The 23,815-nt window shown below is 34.4% G+C and overlaps 1 protein-coding gene across 1 annotated transcript; it reads right to left on the reverse strand.

Moving 5' to 3' along the window:
- Positions 1–4,391: 4,391 nt before the first annotated feature.
- On the reverse strand, positions 4,392–19,661 carry LOC148198270 (citrate synthase, glyoxysomal-like). The gene is made up of 13 exons (XM_088116123.1): positions 19,267–19,661; positions 16,496–16,676; positions 16,199–16,284; positions 15,506–15,610; positions 7,499–7,561; positions 7,189–7,298; positions 6,782–6,901; positions 6,541–6,616; positions 6,268–6,341; positions 5,977–6,097; positions 5,531–5,628; positions 5,304–5,427; positions 4,392–4,783 (listed from the first exon to the last, which is right to left on the reverse strand). Exons 1-13 carry the CDS (start codon positions 19,504–19,506, stop codon positions 4,652–4,654), a joined length of 1,530 nt encoding a protein of 509 aa, XP_087972249.1. The 5' UTR covers positions 19,507–19,661; the 3' UTR covers positions 4,392–4,651.
- Between the last annotated feature and the right edge of the window lie 4,154 nt (positions 19,662–23,815).

Consider the following 23,815-nt stretch of genomic DNA (forward strand, 5'->3'; position numbering starts at 1 on the left):
TGGTGATTTCTGTTCGGCCCATATTTATATTTATTCCAGTGTGCTATTTTAATTAATTGTTCCAATTACTTTGATGAGTGATGTATGCATTATCATAATGGTGTCAGAATGAAAGTATGGTTGATGGACGTAATTCCATGATCCTCACGGAGAGGTTACATGGTGGTGCCTTTTGTTGTGATTGACCGTATGAATGGTCGAAGTGTCCTAATAGGTTTTATCCTGACTTTCTAATGATCATTCATGCTCAAGTAGAGAGTGACGAGTCATGTGGTGAGAATAGCAGGAGGTCCTAGCCTATAGGGTATCGTAGGTGATTTATAACGGACTAACATGGTGTGGCAGCTGATGGGTTTTCGGTTACTTCACCACACCGGTGCACAAACCCCTAGAACTTGACATTTCATACAATCCGGATGGTCAAGTCATGTGGTCGATCACTAATTGTATGATGTATTTGGTCATTACTTGTATTGTGTGGTTAGTTCTTGCATGCTTGAAATGCTCTGTTGTTACATGCTTATGAATTGGTTTAATCAGTATGAGTAGTATGATCAGTTAAATTACTCTAGCTTACCCTTGCTTTTCTGTGGCTTGTCTTTGTGTGTTTATTTCTCTTTTGCGATGATCACCTGATTGGTGTGAGCTTAAGAATACAACTTTTTCAGTTGACTCATCGGAAGGTTGTCGGTATAGCAGCAGTATAGGAGTATTTCAGGTGAAGAATTTAGTTCTTCATAAAATTAAAGTTTTGTTCAATATAATGTTTTGTAACATCCCAAAAATACAGTCCAAAACTATATAATAGAATAATCACATTAATTAATAATTAAGATCAGTCTTTACACTAAAAATCAAACGTACACTTACGGCCGAACGACCTTACAAAAAGAATTACCATAAACTATATAGGATAAGCAAACCTAACCGAACGGTTTACAAAATAAAATACCGAACGGTCATACATAACAAAAAGGGAAGGTGATAGAACGATCACCTTACAATAACTAGACTACTGACCGAACGTCCTACTCATCGGTCTTCACTTCTACCTCGACTAGGTTATCTTCTTCTAGTGCATCTTCGAATTGTTCATCTCCTTCTGCTCACATCCACACAGATGATCATTGCAATGACAAGACGAACGTACAAAACACGACAAGACAGGAACACAGGGTAAGCTTATGTAATTTAATTCATGTATAAACATACATTTTCACTAAATCATACACACAAGATATATTTCGTCATATAAATCATAATACTAGACTGACTGTCCAGACTGTATGAAATCTGTGTAGCTACGACGTTCGTGCACCCGGGTGATGTAGTAATTGGAATATCCTCATCAGTTGCCACCCGCCACCCGAGGTTAGTTCTATTTGTCCAAAGTACACGAGTACTCACGGAACATCAGGATGAACCGCCAGCTTAGCATAACCACATTCATACTTTACAAATTCCAATATTCACTCATGAGTCGTTCCTCCCCGGAACGCTCGTTCATAATCCAACACATTTCATTCATACCATATTCTCCTCATCTTTCATTATCAATCATCTTAGTTTCATCTTTCATTATTCATCATCTCAATTTCATCTTTCATTATCAATCATTTCAATTTCCTCTTTGTTCAAAGATTTATAAAGACACCAGATACCGAACATTAAATCCTCACTCAGAATGAGGACGAACACTTGGAACGAGACAGAGAGGTCTCCAGTTCCAAAATAGAATAAGACCGAGAGGGTTACTGTCGGGTTACGAAAGAAACCGAGTACAACTATATATCGCAAGAATGACTAGAACGAACGTTACTTACAAAGTGAGCCAATTAAATGAACTGACTCTTGAGAGTTCTAACCGAACACCGAAAGAATCATGCCAAATACTAAGGTTCTAAGCTGGAACCAAATGGATGTATACACTTTAAGACCTTCAGAGGAAAATACTTAGAAAGATTCACATTTAGAAACTGAATGTCAGTCAATGACCGAACACGGTAGAGAGAAAACTCTATTAAAGTTGGACGAACGCTATTTTCATCAAGATAGATCATACAAGAAACGAGTACGAGCGCTTGGTATAAGACCGAGCACTACTCATTACGAGCGCTTGGTGTGAGACCGAGCACTACTAAACTTATAAATAGAAAGCTTAATAAATATAATAAGATACTATTGGAATAGTGTTTAAGAATAACTAAAATATACAATTATATATATTTACAAATTTAAGTTTATCACAGAATACTCAGATACAACTACGCTTAGCCGAACGCTCAAGCATAGTATTACCACACGAAGACGCTCGTTCTCAACTAGGATTCTTTCCAAATGAAAGAATCCAATTTTAACCAAGGTTACTAGTATTACCGAACGATCAAGGACCGTTCAGTGACGAACGTACACCATCATAGGGAAATTTCATATCCAGAATTCATTCATATTCAACTCATTTCTTAACACATAGTTTCATAACTTTATACAATTCATATCATAATAAATTTTTCATACTTCATACAATCCATATCATAGAAATTTCATATATTTCATATATCAGAAAATAGCACAATCACATATCATTTCCAATCATCCAGCACGAACGTTCATGCATTACAGTACACATACCAAATTAAATTAAATAAGCTTCCCTTACCTCTGAGCGTGAACGAACGTCCTAAAGGCAGAATTAAGGCTCGCCTAACTACAATTTCTTCTACCCTCACGTTCAAAAATTCTTCAAACTAAACCAAACAACAGAAAACCAACAATGGCTCAAACAAGACGACATCATGCAACCAGAACTTGGTTTGCATGTACCAGAGAACGAACGACTAAGGACAAGAAGAACTTACCAGTTCAAAACTCGAAACCGTTCGGTTCAATCTGAAGCTCTTGACGCCGGAAGTGCTTCTACGGTGCCTGAACGGTGATCGGAGAAGGGAAAAGGTAAGATTTCGTAGAGAGAAGGGAGAGCTTTTAGTGAGAAGGAGGAGAAATGAGAAATATCAGAGTTTTGGAGAAGAAGATGCATGCAGAGAGTGTAACGTAAACTTTCCAAAAACTCAGTTTTGCTTAAAACGGACGTCCGCTCATCTGCTGACACCTGCATTCCACTATCTGATTTCCGGATCACCTCCGTTTGACACCTGGCGTCCGTTCAGAGGGTTTTTGGATGCGGTTTTGACATGTTTCATTTTAGTAAATTTATATTACTAAATTGGATTGTTATATGTTTTGTTTCGATTGTTTTGAAATAATATATATATATATATATATATATATATATATATATATATATATATATATATATATATATATATTCTAAAAAATTTCCTCGAAAAATTTCCAAGATAGTTATTAAAAAACAGTATTATGTCAGCTGAAATAAATGAAGCATAGAATGATTATTTTAAATATTATGAAGTGCACGAAGCAAAATCTCAAACAATTTTAGGACTCAACTTCAAGTTACATTGACCCATGTGTTAAGGTAAATTGAACGTAATAAATCGAACTAACCGTTTTGACAGTTTAGCTATTACGTAAATTACATAATAAAATTAAATTAAATTAAATGGAATTTATAGTTAAACAAACTCTTGGTATATTAGTACTTTTTAAGAAAATAAAATTAATAAAAAATAATATAAAAATAGTTGATGATTTACAGCAAAATTGTTGATTTGTTATATAATATTGGATTATTGAAATGTACATACTTCTTTCCTAGATAATTTATTTTAATTTTCTAACTTTAAAATGAAATAGAAATATGTACGTTAAAAATTCCTTTTGTATATATTATTATAAAGTAGAATTAAACTTTCCCGTCAGTTGAATTTTAAATATACATATTGACGTGTTAAGCTATATTCTCTGTCATTGTGATCAATAATTTAATTTATAGGATAAAATAATTAATCATGAAAATAAATTAAAAATTCAATTTTACCACTAGTTGAAGTTTTCTGGAGACTGGACGAAACTGAATTCACTTTCAAGTTTGTATCATTTATGAAAAAAACATAAAACAACAAAAATTCAGTTAGATTTTCCTCATTCATTGAAATTATTTTCAATTTTTAGTTTATGCACTGTTATTATAAAACTAAATTTCCAATAACTAATAATGATCCAGTCTATATTTTGTAGTCATCCACAGTTGACAAAAAAAATTAAGATATTTTTTCATCATACAAAAGTATATTTAAGTAATCAAAATTAAAAAGGTCATACAAAGAAAATAAGTCTTCTCCTTAGTTTTACTTTATTAATATTCTATTATAGATTATGTTTATAAACAAAGTATTGGCCTATAAATCTGTTATTACTGTTTAACCTCAGTCTCTCTATCCCTCTCTTAGCAGTTAAACTACCCCTCCATCTGTTCCAAATTCAATACATTGAGACTGAGATTTCAAAATTATATATGGCATTGCAAATACAAGGGAGTTTTTTTCCAGTTAGAGAATTAAAAAGAAAAAAGAAACTAACACCATAGTCTATTTTTTATTTAATGATTTTATTTATGGTCCCATAATTTATACATAAACAAACCATTATACTTTTATGTACCAGAAAAAAATATAGTTTCTCTGGAGGTGGCTTTTATTGATCACTTAGCAGTTTCACTAGTAAATCCAAGTTATGCCCCAGATCCAGCAAGTCGCCTTTTTGAGGCATTTGATACAGCCAACTGACCAAGTTTATCAGTCTTACCTGATACAGTCCTTTGATTGATGGGTGTATAATGCCTTAACCATTCCCCAACATAAACCTGGAACATAACAGATACTTCAAAATCAGTCACTAACGTCAATTTTGGTCCGGTTAACGTCCAAAAAAATAAAATAAAAAATCAGTCACTAATGGTAGCTCAAAAAACCAAAACCTGTAAAATGGTGACAAATTGCAACTACCAAAAAATCCACACCAAACTGCTGTTATATTTGTTTAACTGCCTAATGGAATGTCTGCTATGAGAAAATGTTTCAGAAAACTAACTACGATTAAACCAAAAGTAACTTGAGTCATTTCCACCACCACATCAAGTCTAATACAATTATGCCAATGTGATGGTTTACTATATCCATCTGATGTATTTACAAATATTTTTCCATTCCAAAAGAAAGATATAGTTCAGCCTCTATGTGATACAACAAGGTAACCATTTTCAAGGATACTGAATGGTACATAACAAAACATTCATACAACCATATCAGCACTAACAAAAATGATTATGCCAATAAGCAAGACCTTAATATAACCAGAAAAATTATTTAGAGAAAGGAAATAACCTGCTGAGGTCTCATAATCTTTGTATCAGGGTCATCTAAGGACTCTCGCCAATGTGCCAAGTATCCAGCCATTCGAGGGATGGCAAATAAAATAGTGAAAAACTCAGGTTGAAACCCCATGGCCCTGATGGTACAAAAACATCAGTTCAATCCGAGTCAAATAATCTGGGAGGAGTAACATATATTACCCTCTGTGGTTACAAAAACTTAATGTAATAATAGGTTACCTATAAATTAATCCAGAGTAGAAGTCAACGTTTGGATATAACTTCCTCTTGATGAAATACTCATCAGACAGTGCAATCTTCTCCAAGGCCACTGCAATCTGCACAATCAAATCATTTCAGATGAAACTTACAAATTCAAACTAAATTTATTGAAATGAATTGACATTCATTAAGCATTAGAACTTTTCCGGTAAAAAGCTCAAAGGATTTGACTGAATTATCATAGAATTAAATTCAAATACTTGTACACATACATATACAAAATAGTTTGCAACATTTGTTTTTAAAAATGTCTCAAAATAATACAGAAAAAAGACTTTTAAAATATAATATTTAGATATTGTATTCACAGTCAATTCATAGGCCTTATGAACAGCATATCCAGTTTAAGGAACATACAACAGATACACTACAGCACAAATAGATAACAGAAAATGGATAAACACCTCTATAAGAGGATCCCGGCCAACAATGGAAAACACTTCCTCTGTCAGTTTTCTTAAGACCTTGGCTCTTGGATCATAATTTTTGTACACACGATGTCCAAAACCACTGAGCTTTCGTTTCCTGAAGAAAGAAACAGATCAGACAATAATATCAAATAAAACTATCATTCTCCTACTTGCGCTGAAGATACCCAAAAAATAGGAGTCACAAAAGAGCAAGTCATTAACCCTCACTATTCTTCACAGATAAGGGAAACGAAAAGATACAAGAAAGAAAAAAGTAATAACTACCTGGCTTTAACACCCTCAATGAACGCTGGAATGTTCTCAACCGTTCCAATTTCACTCAACATTTTGAGGACAGCCTGCGTAACAAAAAGTTACATTAGCATAGTCAAATGAGTATAATCAAAGGTTAGATTTCTAAATTACTTTCTTTCCGTATTTAAAGTAAGCAATGGTAAAATAATCACAAGAACATCTTAAGCCACGAAACCTATAGTTTCTACACTATACAAAGGTTAGATAGAATTCTACTCTATTTGCTTTCCATGTTTACATTACCTCATTGGCTCCACCATGAAGAGGTCCATATAGAGCCCCAATGGCCCCAGCAACAGCAGTATATACATCAACACCACTGCAAGGTGAAAATAAGGCAATATGATGAGATAGGTTACTTCCTTTTACTTGGAAAATTACTACTTGGGCTAAATTGTGTCACTTGTGACTATTTAGACACAGTTGAGGCAGACTCAGTAAATTTGATTTGCAGAACTCTCATGCTTAAGTACTAACATTCTACCTTGATGAGAGGTGCCGCACAGCAGATGTAGAACAATTCATTTCATGTTCTGCATGCAGGATGAAGATAATATCTAGCGCTCGAGTTAGCCGGGGATTAGGTTTATATGATCGATTGCCACTGAAAACATGAATAACGGAGACATTATTTGATTTATGCTCATATAGTCTCACGATAACAAAATTCAGCTAATGTGAATACAACTCTACCATCGTTGATTAAATCATACTAAATAGTACCTTTTGGTGAGTAAATCTTGTTACTTTTGATTCATAAGATTTTGATTTTTTACATATATGAAGAAAAGAAAAAGAAAATCCATGAAGATCAGACGAAGAAATAACTAACACAAGAAACAACTTCAGGTTGATACAAATATCAATCAGACTTTACACAGTACGACATACAAAGAATCTAGCATGTATAGGAAATTCTCTGTGTAAGAACGTTCGTTGGATGGAAGCACAGGCGGTCTTCCTGTCAATCTAAGATTAATAGCAGCAGCAATTGTCGTTATCTGCAGTCAAAGTAGAAAAAAGGATGATGCAACAAAGCAGTACGACAGCCCTTGCAAATAAGCATTGAATTGAATTAATTTTTCACAAAAATTCAGAAAATAACCAATAAGCATGGAAAGCATTTAGAATAATTGAATCACTAATTAAATATACCATGGACAGATAATTAAGAAGAATAAAGACAACTCAACAAGTAAACCTTTCCAATAATCCGTGCTATTTGCTTGTCTCTCACTTGCTTTGAGTTGTAGATATCAAGACCCTATATTAAAATATAAAAAACTGTTAAAAGAAATAATCGAAGCTTAATCAAATACAAGGCAGTAACATTATGAACTTAATAAATAACAGAGTACAAATCTGCACACATGTATATTGAAGTAAGGCATAGGAAAACATTATACCCCATGAGAATCACTGTCAAAAATAATGAAACAGCATCACCTCGATAGGTGTGCAGGCATAAAAAAACTAAAGAAACAGAGAGATACATCGAATCTCTTCTATTTTACCAATTATGGTTACATTGTGATTTTACCACAGTATTTATAAGAGTCACTAACAGATAGCTACTGACAGCTGTTATACCAAACTAACAGCTGACATAACTAAGTAATAGGATAAACTAACTAACTGATAGTTACTGACAGCTGCTATAACAAACTAACAACTGTCATAACTAAATAGGGAATAAGCTAACTGTCTGATATACTGATGCACTTCAAGGTATAATCAACAAAAACATAAGCCCTGGTGTTGGGGTATTCATTGGGTCGGGTTACCCTATGATCCAACTCGCCCCAATCCAACCCAATTAGATTGGGTTAGGTTTCATTTATAATTGGGTCAAACTCAGACCTAACTCAAACTAACCCACTCTTATACAGGTTGAGTGATGGGTTTAATATAAGTGACTTGAGATCCAACCCAAAACTCACATCTGTACTTATGTTATAGACAAATTGTTTTATGTTTTTATTTTTCATGTTTTGAATTAGTTTGGACAAACTTGTTATGACTTGACTTATTGACTTACTTGAAGCCTTGAATTAATTTATGTAAATCTTGTCATATTTTTAACTAGGTTGATACTTGAAAATTACAATTTTTAACAAAAAAATTAAGTTTTTCAAAATTTTGACCCAATTGACTTAACTCAATCCAACCGGCTCTAGAGTGGATTGGGTTGTGTTTAATAAAGAAAATGCATAAACCCAACCCAACCCACAGACATCCCTACCTGGTGTGTCAATTTTTTCAATATAACAGGCACTTGAACACAATGGCACTTGGGACCTTGTCCCTCTTCCTCTTGGTAAGAAGCCTGCTGGTTGTAAATGAGTCTATGCTATTAAGGGTGCAATCGATCGCCTCAAAACTCGTCTAGTAGCTAAGGGATATACTCAAGTCTATGGCCTCGACTATTGTGATACCTTTTCTCCTGTGGCTAAAACCAATATTGGTCGTATTTTGCTTGCTATGGTTGTCATTCGTCACTGGCCCCTTTACCAGTTGGACATTAAAAATGTCTTTCTTCATGGTGATATAGAAGAAGAGATATACATGGAGCAACCTCCTAGGTTTGTTGCTCAGGGGGAGTCTGGGTTAGTTTGTAAATTAAATCGCTCCCTTTATGGCTTGAAGCAATCACCTCGAGCTTGGTTTGGTAAATTTACTCAGGTTGTGCAGAATTTTGGATTGAAATGATGTGAGGCGGATCATTCAGTATTTTATGGTCACTCTTCTCCTGATAAATGTGTTTATCTTATGGTTTATATTGATGATATTGTCATTACAGGAAATGACATCACTAGAATCGCTCAATTAAAGAATCATTTGTTTAACCACTTTCAGACCAAAGATCTGGGTTGGCTAAAATATTTCCTTGGTATTGAAGTGGCACAATCAAAGAAAGGTGTCATCATTTCACAAAGAAAATATGCTCTTGATATTTTGGAGGAAACGGGACTGAGAAATTGCAAGCCCATTGATAGTCCTATGGACTCAAATCAAAAGTTAATGAGAGACCAAGGTGAACTTTTCTCAGAACTAGAGAGATATAGAAGGCTCGTTGGAAAACTCATATATCTTACCATAACAAGACCTGATCTTTCTTATCTGGTGGGAGTTGTGAGTCAATTTATGCAAAATCCACATGTTGATCATTGGAATGTAGTGATTCGCATTCTCAGATATGTAAAAGGGAACCCAGGATAGGGATTGTTGTGTGAGGACAAGGGAAGCACTCGAGTTGAAGGATATTGTGATGCAGATTGGGCTGGTTGTCCAATTTACAAAAGATCTACCATAGGATACTGTGTTTTACTTGGAGGGAACCTTGTATCTTGGAAAAGTAAGAAACAAAGCTTTTTTGCTTGATCTAGTGTTGAAGCTGAGTATCGATCTATGGCTCTAACTACATGTGAGCTTGTGTGGATTAGACAACTCCTTCAAGTGTTGAAATTTTGTGAAAATGAACAAATTAAGTTGTACTGTCACAATCAAGCCGCCCTTCACATTGCCTCCAATCCAGTGTTTCATGAAAGAACAAAACACATAGAGATTGATTGTCATTTTATTAAAGAGAAGTTGTTGTCAAAGGATCTTGTTACTGAGTTTGTGAATGTGTCCGACGCTGATATGTGAGAAGTGGTGGAGGAACAATGTCATTTGCATTTTGAGTTTGGGTAAAAAAGCAGGAGTAACCAAGGGATCACATGATGGTAGAGGAAACATTTATTGAACAGATGAACAATCCTCCATGGAGGACAAGAAAAAAGATGTATTCTCAAAGAATGTAACATCAACAGACATAACATTTATACCCTTTCTGAAGGCGAGAGTATCCCAAAAAGACACTTAATAGGTTTTGCAAAGAGTTTATCAAGACCTGGAGAAACATTATCAACAAAAAAAAGTACACCCAAATATACGAGAAGAGACATGGTATAGAGGGTCATTTGGAAAAATGACAGAGTGAGGGATTTTATTCTCAAGAGAGGAAGAAGGCATCCTATTGATCAGAAAACAGGCAGTGAGGACTGCATCACCCCAATGATGAACAAGAACATTAGTATTCAACATCAGGGAGCGTGCAGTTTTAATGAGATGTCTATTCTTTCTCTCTGCAATGCCATTTTGTTGTGGTGTGTGAGGACATTTTGACTAGTGTAAAATTCCTTAGGAAGATAAGAATGAAGAAAATGCTACAGAAAAATATTCCTTATCATTATCACTTTTCAGGATTTTAATTGTCTTCCCAAATTGGTTCTTAGTTTCATTAAAAAAGGACACAAATATTGCCAAAAGTTCATATCGAGAGAATTCATCAATGAAGGTTACAAGATAATTAAAACCAAAAGAAGTAACACGACTTGGTCTCCAAATATCAGAGTGAATAATTGAAAAGGCAAAATTACATCACGTCTCAGACTTTTCAGGATAGGAATATCTAACATGATTTATTAACTAACAAGACTCACAATCTAAGACTTGAATGTATTTGAGACTTGGAACCATCATCTTCAACTTGGATAAGTTTGGATGGCCCAACCGATAATGCAAAAGTTTTGGGGACGAAGTTGCGAAACAGGAAACTGAGGAGTTAGGTTTTAAGAAATAAAGCCCTCGTGACTCATGTCCTTCTCCAATCAGATGACCGGTACCATGTTCCTGTATAACAAAGGAATTAGCAGAAAAGGTTACAGTACAATTTAAGGAAGGAGTCAATTGACTCAAAGAGATTAAATTGTAAGCACAATGAGGAATATACAAAACAGAATTCAATTTTAGTGAAGGAGATAAGGAAACTTTGCCAATTCCTTGGGATGCAACTTTGGATCCATTTGATACAGTAATGAAATGAGGAATTTTCAGAGAGGACATGGAAGAAAATGAAGGGATGTTACCAGAGATATGATCTGAGGCACCTGAGTCAAGAATCCATGGACTATGACCTTCCACAGATTGAGAGATGCAGGCAGTTGACACATTTGACATTGAAGAAGGTTGGCCAAGATTAGAAGATTTTTCAAACTTGTACCTCAAAAACTCTTGGTACACTTCATCAAAAATTCTAGATTCTGATTTATCAGATTTGGACACATGAGCGACTTTGTTTGGAAAGCCATGCAAGGAATAACATTTATCTTGGGTATGACCCATTCTCTTACAATATGAACATTGAGGCCGTCCATTTCGACCACCACGTCCTCCTCGGTTACTCCTACCTCCTCCTCTTCCTCATCCTCATGGTGCCACCATTGCTGATGTTTCAATAGCATCATTAAAATTCTCGTCTTTTACCAATGTAGGTACCCAAAGGAGTCAAGTAACTAAGTCATCCATCGACGGGATTTGATCACCAGCTAAAACTTGATCACATACATGATCAAAATTAGAGTGTAAACTTCTCAAAATTAGGACCATGTAAAACTTGTCATGCTTTTTGTTGATATTTTCTAATGAATCAGCTACAAAGAAGTTCTTTAACTCTTCTACCACAGCCCGAGCTTTTGCTATATGGGAAACCATACCATGGTTGACTTGTTTGAGAGAAGCTAGTCTTTGGGTTGCATCGAAAAGACATTGTACATCATTAGCAAAAATATCTTGTGCCCTTTTCCAAAAAGAGGAGCCTGTCTTATAGGGTCTCAAGATATCGAGAACTTCTTGCTCAACCGATTGCCACAAAACAACACATAACTGAAAGTCTAATTTCTACCACTGAGATTTTTCTTCATCTGGGACCATAGAAATATCTTGTTAAAAGGTGATTATGGTGTCCTTGACCAAGAAACCACAATTCCACGGCAGAGGACCATGATAAATAATTTTTCCAAATGAGTTTTGTAGATGTAATGATAGTGGTAGCAGATAAAGAGGAATTACTTCTAGTAGAATAGGCCATTTTAAAACTGTGAGAAGAAACAGGACTTAGGGTTTCAAATAACGTGAGGAAGGAAACCCTAGGTAAGAGCCCAAGCCAACGAAACGGAGAAACAAGAACCAAAACACACTCAAGAAGCCCCAGCGAGACGATCGACAGTGACGCGGTGTAACTCCGACACCGGGAAGGCAGCGCGTGCGGAACATGCACACGAGACTAGCCGGTAAGAAGCAGAGCGTGGCGGCACGTGAAGAGGCTCTTGAGGAGGGGACCACCAAGGTTGGGTTGCGCTTCTCAAGACGTCTGACGGCGACAACGACGGCGGACAGCGGTAGCAACGGCGAACAGCGGAAACGTTAGAGAGACAACAGCACCGACGATAGACGAGGAAGACACATAGGTCTGGCTCTTGATACCAACTTCAAGAATTGAGAGAAGTTAAAATGTCTTATTTTTCAGTTAGAAAATCTGATACAACTTACTACTGTATTTATAGGAGACAGTAGTTCTGAAAAGTAAAAGGACGAGAAGCCTCTAACAAAGCCCTAAAAGTAAAAACCATTACATAAATATTAATAATAATAAAGACATTATATTTTAACAAACTACTGAGCAAGTTATAGCAATAATTGATTGAACATTTGGATAATTGTTTTCAATGGACCAATTAAGTGCTATTTACAGATTCTAGTAAATACTGTAGAAATTGATCGGAAGAGAATCACCTATTTTATCTTTTCACAAGTACATCACAAACAAGGTGTTAGGTTACTAGATGAAGGAATCCAAGAACACCTCTGCAAAGCACCCAAACTCACTGAAAAGATCCTGTATTATTGATTCTAGGCACCAAGAACAGCAAGAATGCCTCTAAGGGACAATGTTCCCTTCACAAAGGATGCCGATGATCCTGTCAACAATTCTCTAAAACATCCAAAAACATTTCCTGTCTACAAAGACCCCCACTATATAAAGGAAGTCTCAATCAACCTAACAACACAACTAACAACTAATTTTTAATTTGTTTCCTCCTATCATACACATTATATCCTATCATTACACACCGTTGTAGAACAACCTTGTCCTCAAGGTTGGAACATTGAAGCTTGATCCGATGGCTCATCTTCATCAACGTGTAATCATAAGAAGGGAACCCACTAGCTACTAGCCACTAATTCACGTCTGAAGGCTTGGGTGGTGGTCGATATGACTCCTTCTGTTCCATTAATGATAAGAACTGTTTCAAACCAAGAGACCTGGAAAACCAGTTACTTCTTGCACGGCTCAAAAATTCTGTAGCATATCTTCACAACAACCCTTTTTTTTTCATTTCTACTTCTAGATCTTCCAGAATTACTAGGCCATCCCCATAAAGCACAAGTGTTGCAGTACACTCTGAAACTGTTTGCACTGCTTCCATTACTGAAGTTTCTTTCCTACCATCTTTACTTTCCTCTATTGTGAGTAATTCAAGATGGCTAGTTAAAAACAACTCTACACAAAAACCAGAAATTCCTTTGTGGCCATTGATAGAAGCAAGATCTACAGGTGTTATAACATCAGGAAATTCAGGATATGGATCTGTAACTGCTACAGTGGATGCACCCCTGGACACCAGGGCCTCCATTTGGGTTGCTCCCTAACCCCACTGTTTTAACCCCAAGCCTCAACAATTCTGCTCCCTCCTCATTTGGTTTACTACTCTGTGCAGATCTACCTTCCTTCTTCTCTTCACCATTAGCCAAGTACTCGCCTTCTTTAGAGAATTTCTGGCCTTTCTTGCTATTTTGCAGACTATCTTTCTCAGCATCCAATCCCGTTTTTCCATCTTTCTTTCCTTTCATGATAGATTTCTCAATTCCTTTTGAGCCCCTTCCATGATTTATGCATTCCTGCAGCATGTCTTTCTTTTCTTGGACGATTTCTCTTATTTCTGGCACAATGTCTTTTTTTTCTGTCATGGCTCTTCCTTGTTTGCTGGCCCCATTCTCCAAAGTATTTACTCTTTCTTCCATCACCTCCTCAGCCTCGTCCTTCCTTCCCCTTCTTTCCCCATTCACTGACCCTTGACTACCCTCAAAACCCCTATCTTGGTTCCTGGTTCTTCTTCCTGGGATTCTTGTTAACTCTTTGAGTTCTTGGTGAACCTCCCTAGTTTCTTCCTTCAGTTCTTCCACTACTCTTTCCAACGAGCTTACTCTTCCCTCTAAAGTATCGACTCTTCCTTCCATCACATTCTCCTCTCAAAGGGATCCAGCAGGTTGGACCAATTTGTTAGGTCACTAGATAGAGGAATCCAAGAACACCACTGCAAAACACCCAAACTCACTGAAAAGATCATGTATTATTGATTCTAAACACCAAGAACAGCAAGAATGCCTCCAAGGGACAATGTTCCCTTCATAAAGGATGCCAATGATCCTGTCAACAATTCTCTAAAACATCCCCTGCCTGCAAAGACTCCCCCACTATATAAAGGAAGTCTCACTCAACCTAACAACCCAACTAACAACTAATTTTTAATTTGTTTCCTCCTATCATAGACATTATATCCTATCACAAGGTAAATTATGATTTAAACTTGGAAAGTAAGACGCAGTTCTTTGAATTACTTGACTCATTATGCACTTAAATAATGCAATCACCTTAGGCAATAACTACCAACTCAGACCAGCAGTGTGAGCAACTTAAAGAAAAATAACATTAATTTATAAACTACTATAGTTCTGAGTTTTATTTAAATCCAAAATTTCAGTGACCCATTTTTGTAGACATCTAAAATCTTCAGGGACTCCAAAAATGTTTAGAATCAGTTAGAATATCATAATATCATCGTAATATATTTAAAGTAGTTTTGAATGTCTTAGATAATTTCAGGGATTAGCTTCCATATTTCCTTACATTTTACTATTTGTTTTCCAATTTCATTAGGATTAGGAGTCTTGTATAAGTAAAAATAGATCTTTATTTTTTGTATCACTTCCAACGCATAATGTCATTTACATACATGAGAATATTATTCAGAATCTCTATTCTCTCTCTTCCTCCTTACCTGCCTAAATCCCATTAATCTCAACAGAAGCAAAGTTTATTGTCGTCTATAACACTCAAAAAGTCAAATGAAACAAGCTAAAAGATTTGCCAAGTACAGAAATTTTAACAAAACAGGACAAGTTTCACACAAAAAAGAAAATAACATACTTCGAATACAAAAGGAAGGTTTGAAAGATCCATATTATATTACCATAATTTATGCATCAATGCTAAGCATATCAAAAGTTCAGTAACTTGAACTCGGCCAAAATTTGTGTTACTTACTTTGAGAGCAGGGTTTGCATCAGGATGATAAACAGACAAAGCGCTCATGGCATTAACAAGCATACCCATCGGATGTGCATCATGAGGCATTGCTTGTATTATATCCTACAAAAAAAATGTATACCATTTCTGTTAGCTTAATACACTCGTACTTCTAAAAAGAAATTAACAACCTGATTACTCTCTTTTGAATGATCATGTCAAAAGAACTATGTAAAGTGATTGCACAAGAAATTCCCAGGCTTATACATTAGAACACAAACCAATCTGGTAAAAGAGGAATATTCGTAACATAAAAAGTGAACAACAATAATATTGATACAGGAACCACCCCTAACATTTATCTGACTATTTAATTAAGTGAGATAACAAAATGCTTAGTATGATTCTCAATTTTCTTCTTAAAGGCATTGCTAGCATACATTGTTGAGAGTAACGACAATAGAGACACACAATACTAAAGTGCAAGTTATGACTTCATTCTAAATGCTAACCAATAGATAAAAATAAAAGGAGCTACCAAAGTTTTTTGACAAAGTAAAATACAATTGCCATATTAAATTTTAAGTAATAATACAAAAGATGTGATTTGCTAACAAATCTAAAAGTGGTTACTGACTGAACCAAAAAAGGTTGCCAGATAAGAATTTGGGTCCTTAAAGCAATAAGTTATTTGATAGCAGAAAAGCTCACCAAAACTCCTTGTGGTACAGCTGAATGCTGAGATATGTTGAACTCCCATGCTGCTAACTGACTTTCAGAAGGCAAATTTCCATACACTACAATGACAGAGTAAGATAGATTTAACAAACACTAAAAACATATAAGTAATGCATAAAATGAAGCCTGAATTTATTAATAAGGACACGACATCTATGCATCTTTGGTGATATAAAATTAGAATCTCAGCTAATCATCAGTGAAAAGAAAAACCCACTAACTTACCAGAAACAATATGCATGTGCAAGGAAATTACTAAACAATACTCACTTATGAGATATGACACTTCCGTAAAGGTGCTTTTCTCTGCCAATTCCTCAATCGGAAAACCTCTATATCTAAGGATTCCCGCATCACCATCAATGTAAGAAATCCTTGAGATGACAGGAGCAGTGTTCAAGTAGCCAGGATCATAAAGCTTGAGTCCCTTGTCATTTTTCCCAGTTGATATCTACAGATCAAAAAGTTAAAAACCCTATAATCTAATACTAAGAATTAACAGACATAAACATCATTACAATTAATTACAGACCACCATATCTACAATTTCAGTGTTTCACTATAAAATCTGAATAAAATACCTACAAACAAAAAATACTTACCTTCAAAGTTGTTTGGATTGTGAAACCTTTTTTTTCATTTTTAGGTTTACTTGTAAACATAAAAATTTCACAATGTTTCCTTCTTATTTCCTATTTTCAAAAGCTTGCATAAGAATCATCAAAAAACAATTTTTTTCCTTTTCTGGTTTCTACTGTTTTCTATACAAACTTTTGAAAATAGGAAATGAAGAGAAATAATTAAAAGAAAACATTTGAAGTTTGGTCGATTTGCATGTTCTCAATTACAAAAGAGAGACCCTAATGCCAAATTAGTGCATCCCCAACTTGATCCTTGAAATTAAAGCAGTCAGGTAATTGGTCCCTGACATTAACAAAAAAGCAAAAATAACCTCTGAAATTGTAAATTATCAATCAATTCAATCCATCCATTAGTTGGTGTCTTGTAAAATTGTTAGAAAAGCTGAGTTGGTACCGTAGGTGTTTGCATGACATCCAAAAGTGCATGCCATGTAAGAGGGACCAAATTGACTGAAAATTTGATAAACTATTTTGATGAAATTGACCCCTTCTCTCTTCAGGACCAGCACAAGGGCAGGGCCACTAACACTCAAACCCTAGGCTCACAAACAAAAAAATATCTTTGCCAATAGTTTCTCAAAGCAAAAAGGTCAAATATGTTGACAAAAAGACCCAACTTACAGCTCCCTCATTTAAAGTAGAAAAATATCTTTCTTTCAAAGTTCGCATTAGGTTCCACTCACTCTTGGCCGGCCTCATCTCTCTGTCTTCTCTATTCAAAAATTACTTTTTTCACCTTGTCTTCACACAATTCATGAGCTCAGGAAAAGCATTTCTTCACAATTTCCAATTCTAAGAGCATACATATAGGGAATAAAAAAGACTTTCACAGTGGATGCAGTTGATTGCTAGGATTAATCCACATACAAGCAAGAAGAATTAAAAAAAGGAGCAAGCAACTACTTCCACATTAACAAAGCCTAAAGTTTTGATCAAATATGCAAAGTTTACTCGAAAAATGTAAACCCTAATCCAGAATGTCACAGGGAACACCAAAGCTGGGTGCAGGTTGAAATTGGCCACAGCTTATGTATTTGGGCTTTATGTTCTTGGCATTGTTCAGGAACTGAAAGAATTAGGGAGAGAAAATGTATAAGTGATTGCTTGCTCACTTTTTGCTGCTTCTTCTTCACAGACAAGGTCAGTGTTATAATTACAGAAATAAGAATCATATCTTTATAATTCCAGATATAGGATCACATCTTTATATCATAAATATGAAGATCATATTTGTGCCATTCTAGGATCATATTTTATTATTAGATGATATAAAATCTCTTTCAGTTGTTCTATTGATTTCTGTACTTCAATAGAAATAAACTACCCGTGTTGTCACAAAAATGTGATTTCAACTCCATGTTTCTCTTTATCTTTATAGTTTAAAAGTCACTATAATCCTCATCCTCAACCAAGTGCAGAAATTTTTTATTTAACTCCATGCATATGTATACGCCCTCTAGAATTGGAAATGTTCTAGAAACATTTTTTTTCTGAGGTGAAATTGATAATGGTGTGAGCTGTGAAATGGAGCAGAAAAGTTGTACTTAAATTAAATGGAGAAGACCAAGAGAGGGGTGTTCAATTTCATCAAAAATGATTTATCCAATTTCGGTCAATTTATCCCTAGGCAGGTATGTGTGTGCTTAGTTGGATGACATATAGGTATTCGACATGTCAACTAAGATTTTTTCACGTTAAATGACCCCAGCAAATAAGAAGACCAACTTGTATGACAATTTATAATTTCATATATCAGTTTGCCTATGTTCATGTCAATGACCAAATCGACCGACCCCTAAACCAAATTGGTGATTCACACATTCTAATCAATTCAAGAGACACAAAAATCATGTAGTTCGTCCTTGAAATTGTTAGGTGTAGTTACTTTGGTCTCTGAAACTAAGGAAAAAAAAAACAAACAGACAAACTTAGAAACTTTAACTTTGATACGTCAATCAAGTTTATCCAACTGTTACAAGCATTGTATGTAACTTAAAGTGTTAATATTAACTTCAGCTCACAGACATAAATGATAGTAATTAGTAAATTTGGAGACTTAGATAGAACGACTTTTATTTTTGAGGATTAATCTGAAATTTTCATAGTTTTAGAACCTATGTGACAAGCTTAACACTTTCAAAAGACCGAAAATTTTCATTTACACACAATCACAAAGGAGTAAAATTGAGCACAACCAAATTCGCCAAATTAAAACCCCTTTCGAGGGTCAAGATCACAAGTAAAAACACAACTTTCTACTAAGAAGCACATCAACATAAAATAAACACCACAAATCCAAAACGAGGAGCCAACCCCAACTCCAAAACGATTCAAAGCAGACGAAACAATAAAAATTGAAAAAGCCTCACGAAAAGGAGGATGAATCAGCATCAGCAGTACCTTCTTGAAGTCAGAGGCTCTAACGGTGCCTTCTGAGGAAACTTCGATTTGGTACTTTTTTCCGGTCCTCTCATCGACGACGGTGAGGGTACCCTTGAGGTTCCCCGGCGGCGAGGCTCCGGAGGCCGCGGAAAGGTGGAGGGGTTGGATCGCGGCGGTGGCGGCGGCGTCGGAGGGAAATAAGTGTGCTGCGAGAGTGGCTAAACGATTGCGTGCTGTGTGTTCAGAAGCTGTTGACATGGTTGTGTGTCGATGGTTCTTTGTTGATTGGAGAATTTGAATGATTGAAGAAAGCGAAAGGATTGAATATGCCAATGGATTTGCGGATCAGAGTTCGATTGGAGATTTGAACGAACAGAGAAATTGCTTCAGCTATTGATGCACGTGTCCGTTCCAGAGTTGAATATGCAGACAATGCACGTGTTTCCCATTTTTATTTTATTTTTAATATTTTTTTCGATTATTTATTAATTTAATTAGTTGAACTTTCTTTTTTATTAATAAAACTCTCACTTTTAAAAATACAACCATGATCTTTTAAAAATTTAATTAATTATTTCCATTTTAAAATTCCTAAATTAAGGCTTTCAATATCCGTTTACAATTTTTTTTATAATTAAGTATATATTAATAGTATCACTGAATATACTAAAAAATAATTAATAAAACTAAAATAAAGTAATTAGACTTTTACTAAAATTTAATTGATTAATTTTAGTAATATTCCTCTCAAAAATATATTTTTTAAAATCCAAACTCGAAGTCTTTTTCTAAAATAGAAAAAAAAAAGTATACAAAATGATATAAATGTTTTTTTATTAAGAAAAATTCATTTTCTTTTAAAAGTTACTCTCTCATTTATCTCTCAAAAAGGAAGTATTAAAATAAATAAATGATGATTAAGGAATTCGTTGTTTGAATCACTTTCCATCCTCTTACTATAATTAGTATAATTGTTTTGTTAATAATGTTATCTTTAAAAATAATTATTCTTTTCCTTGATTTTTGTCCTCATAGTATAAGTTTGTACATTATTTTTTTATCTGAACTTACTTTTATATGGTTAATTGTTAGATTTTGTTTGAATTTAAATTTATTATTTAATATAATACAATTATCTCAGCTTATTCAAGATAAAATTAACTTAAGTTTTTGTTCTTATAAAGTTGTAAAGATGTTTGTTGAATTGTTTTTAGGTTGCACTAACATTTAACAAAACTTAGTCTTAAGGTAAAACTAGATTGAACTAGATGACAAATTATTCTAAGGTTATTACAAAAAAAACACCAAAATTAAAAGAGAAGAAAAATAACAACATTAGCGAAAGCAAAGTTCAAATGTAAATGTGCAATGAGTTTGTGAAAAGAGTTCTAATTACTCTTTAGGAAGACTTTTTGTAAAGTGTAATACCCAAAATTTTCAGGTGTCACGTGTTATTACAAAATCTAGTAAATTTCAACTTTATCATAACGTTAAAACGTATTTTCAAAAATTTTAACATTTGAACGTGCATAATTTATTCAAAACATAATAGTTCTAAAGCAATTGTCCAATTACATATTCCAAATAATGAAAATAATTAAGAAATTAAAATAACTCCAATTATATTGTCTTAAAATTCAAACATAATAACTTTAAACAAAAATTCCAAGTTTATCCCTCGACATCCCTCAAACTATTACGCTTCAACAACACCTGCAACATCATCCACTTACGTATAACAAATTATACTATCATCGTCAATAATTTCATTCACAACACACAACACACAAACACGTATGGGGTAAGCAACTGATAAAACAATCATAATAATAAGATATAAACACATTAAATATATCAACCATAAACAACCACATCATACTCAACAGTAAAAACAATAAGATTCCTAATCCTCTAGCATAATAACTTAATCACAATGAATTACTCAATCCTCGATCCTTGATTCCTTGACCCTTGATGTCATTACTAACATCTCACACATAGACCCTTGGTATATTCACTCATTAGCACATATGCTAACAACTTACTATAACCATTATAATAACATCATTGTCAACATAACATCACTTGAAGCATTTCCAATACCATGATCATCATTATAGATATACCACCATCATGACTATCCCAGTCATGAACAACACCATAAGCATCATCGTACCATGAACACCCTAGTAGAAAGAGTCAGTTTCACTCTTGTATCATACCTCACCTGTCTGTAGCTACTCCTACAGACTAATCTGTAGCCTCCCCTATAGATTTGCTCGAGTAGTCCCGCAATCCAACTAAGAACTTGTAATCCTGCCACAAAAGGACAAGGAAAACACCATCATCCCCACAAAAGGAAGGTTCAATACCTGAACAACCCTTCCTTTGCACACAAGGCAAAAGGAAGCACCTATCCGCAAATAAACTCATGATTTACAAGGTTCAACAAGTAGACCTATCCTCCACTCTTATGTCCATCAACCATACCATCAGGTACACTCCAACATTCACCCATGCTCCAATATTAACCACAAGTCAAACCTGATCCTAAACATAACCACAAATCTCATTCTTTGATTATCATCAAGTTCTACAACACCTCTAGCTTGGTCCACATCCATTCTTCATCAAAATGCACTTTTCCAGCAAAATTACACTAGGATAATCAATTATCATAAGTGATAATCGATTATTCCCGAGAGGTTCACATTTACACAAAATATATTATGATAATCGATTATCACTTAAGATAATCGATTGTTTCAATGGTTCTGACACAACAAATTTCCAAATTCATCACATATGAAGGGATAATCGATTATCATCTCAAATAATCGATTATTTCATAAACAACACTCAAAACTAATGCACAAATAATCGATTATAACTAATGATAATAGATTATACCAAATTAAAACACATCCTTGACAGAATTCAAGTGTTCAAACACACATATATCAATCCTAAATCACGAGAAAACATACCCAACACATCATGCATGTATTCAACTCTCATATACTCTTATGCCCTAAGACATTCATTATATCACTTGAATCATAAAAAACTCATCATTATGCAGATTATAACCCAAACAACCCAATATTCTACATATGATTATCATATCATCTTTATAACATATATTTGTATGGTAAAACCCCAAGCATCATAACTTTGTTCCCCCTTAGCATTAATACCTATTATGGGATAACCTAACCAAACCATACATACTTTCATAAGGAAAACCTACCACAAATATTACATAAACTTTATGCTCATGTATACACAAACCCTTACCCAACAATAACCACAAATAACACACATGCATCAAAACAAGGATTATCAACCAAGATAATCAATAACATATAACATACAACAACAAGTCAACAAAGGTAAGCTTCTCTATACCTTGGTCAATCCTAAGGTTTTATCTACAACTCCAAAACAACACCAATCTTCCCTTGCACTAAGGTTTTCTACAACTCTTCCTTTTCTCTCCTAGAAAACGTCTCTTATGTCCCTTATCTCTCTCTTTTTCATTTTTAGATTTAGAGTAGTAATGTGTAGACCCTTGTTTCCCCTTCTCCTTTTTATCTTCTTTCACTCTATCTCTATCTTTTAGTTTTAATAAAATCTCTCACTTAGTCTTTAAAAACCACCAAGATTTCCTCTCCTATTTTATCTCAACTAATTTTTAAAATATCAAAAACTACGAAATCCTCCTAAGATTTACATAATCTCTCATTTACATTTCAGATTTTCTATTATTTGCATCCCTTTTACTTTCTACACCCCTTTAACTTAATTTTTGCACCATTTAATAAAGGTGAAGAGGCCCCTTTTACCCCTAGGCCAGAAATATAATTAAAAATCTAAAACTATTACCTTTCCCTAGGAACTGAACCCTCATTCATTCAGTCCTAAACAATATCTCTACCATCAAACTAAGACATCACATTAGTAATGTCACACACAGAAATCACCAAATTAATAACATATTAATCATGTGTTGTACTTTATCAATAATAACACTGCATAATTAATATAGCAATTATAATTCTAATAAACATCTAAACATTAAACACCAATTCCCAAACAATAATACTCAAGTCTCAAAACCACATTATTCTTTAATTACTACATTTTTCCTAGATCTTATAGTAAACCACTTTGGGGTCTTTAATTTAATATTTTAGAACTCAAAATGGTAATTCCCACTCAAATTCTCAACCAATGCATACCTAACTTAGAATTATGCCCTCAAACATAGCTAATCATCAAAACCTATTCTAAGATCAAGTATAAACAACTACTTATTCTATATTCATTATTACCATAGTGTACAATTGCTAAGACCTCGACAAGTATACCTAATCGTATCAAGTAATAATAAATGGTAAGACCAAGTATCGCTTCCCAAGAGACTCATGGCACTAAACAATTGTGTAATTACTTAACTAATTAAGACTAAAAAGATATTTTGTTGGTTTTTAAATGCAAATGCAACAAAAATAAACATGAATGCAATTTGATCAATTGAGGCTTTAACACAAATGTGAATGGATGA

The sequence above is a fragment of the Vigna umbellata genome, chromosome 5 (assembly GCF_029865625.1).
Source record: "Vigna umbellata cultivar VRB3 chromosome 5, Vumbellata_1.0, whole genome shotgun sequence".
Taxonomy (NCBI): domain Eukaryota; kingdom Viridiplantae; phylum Streptophyta; class Magnoliopsida; order Fabales; family Fabaceae; genus Vigna; species Vigna umbellata.

Excerpts from the sequence above, each read along its gene's own strand:
- LOC148198270 (XM_088116123.1), bottom strand. The coding sequence starts at position 19,506 with ATGTCAACAGCTTCTGAACACACAGCACGCAATCGTTTAGCCACTCTC. Across the intron at positions 15,611-16,198 it reads CTGTACCACAAGGAGTTTTG|GATATAATACAAGCAATGCC; the intron begins GTGAGCTTTTCT and ends TTTTTTTTGTAG. Across the intron at positions 6,902-7,188 it reads CTATACATGCTAGATTCTTT|TGGCAATCGATCATATAAAC; the intron begins GTATGTCGTACT and ends TCATGTTTTCAG.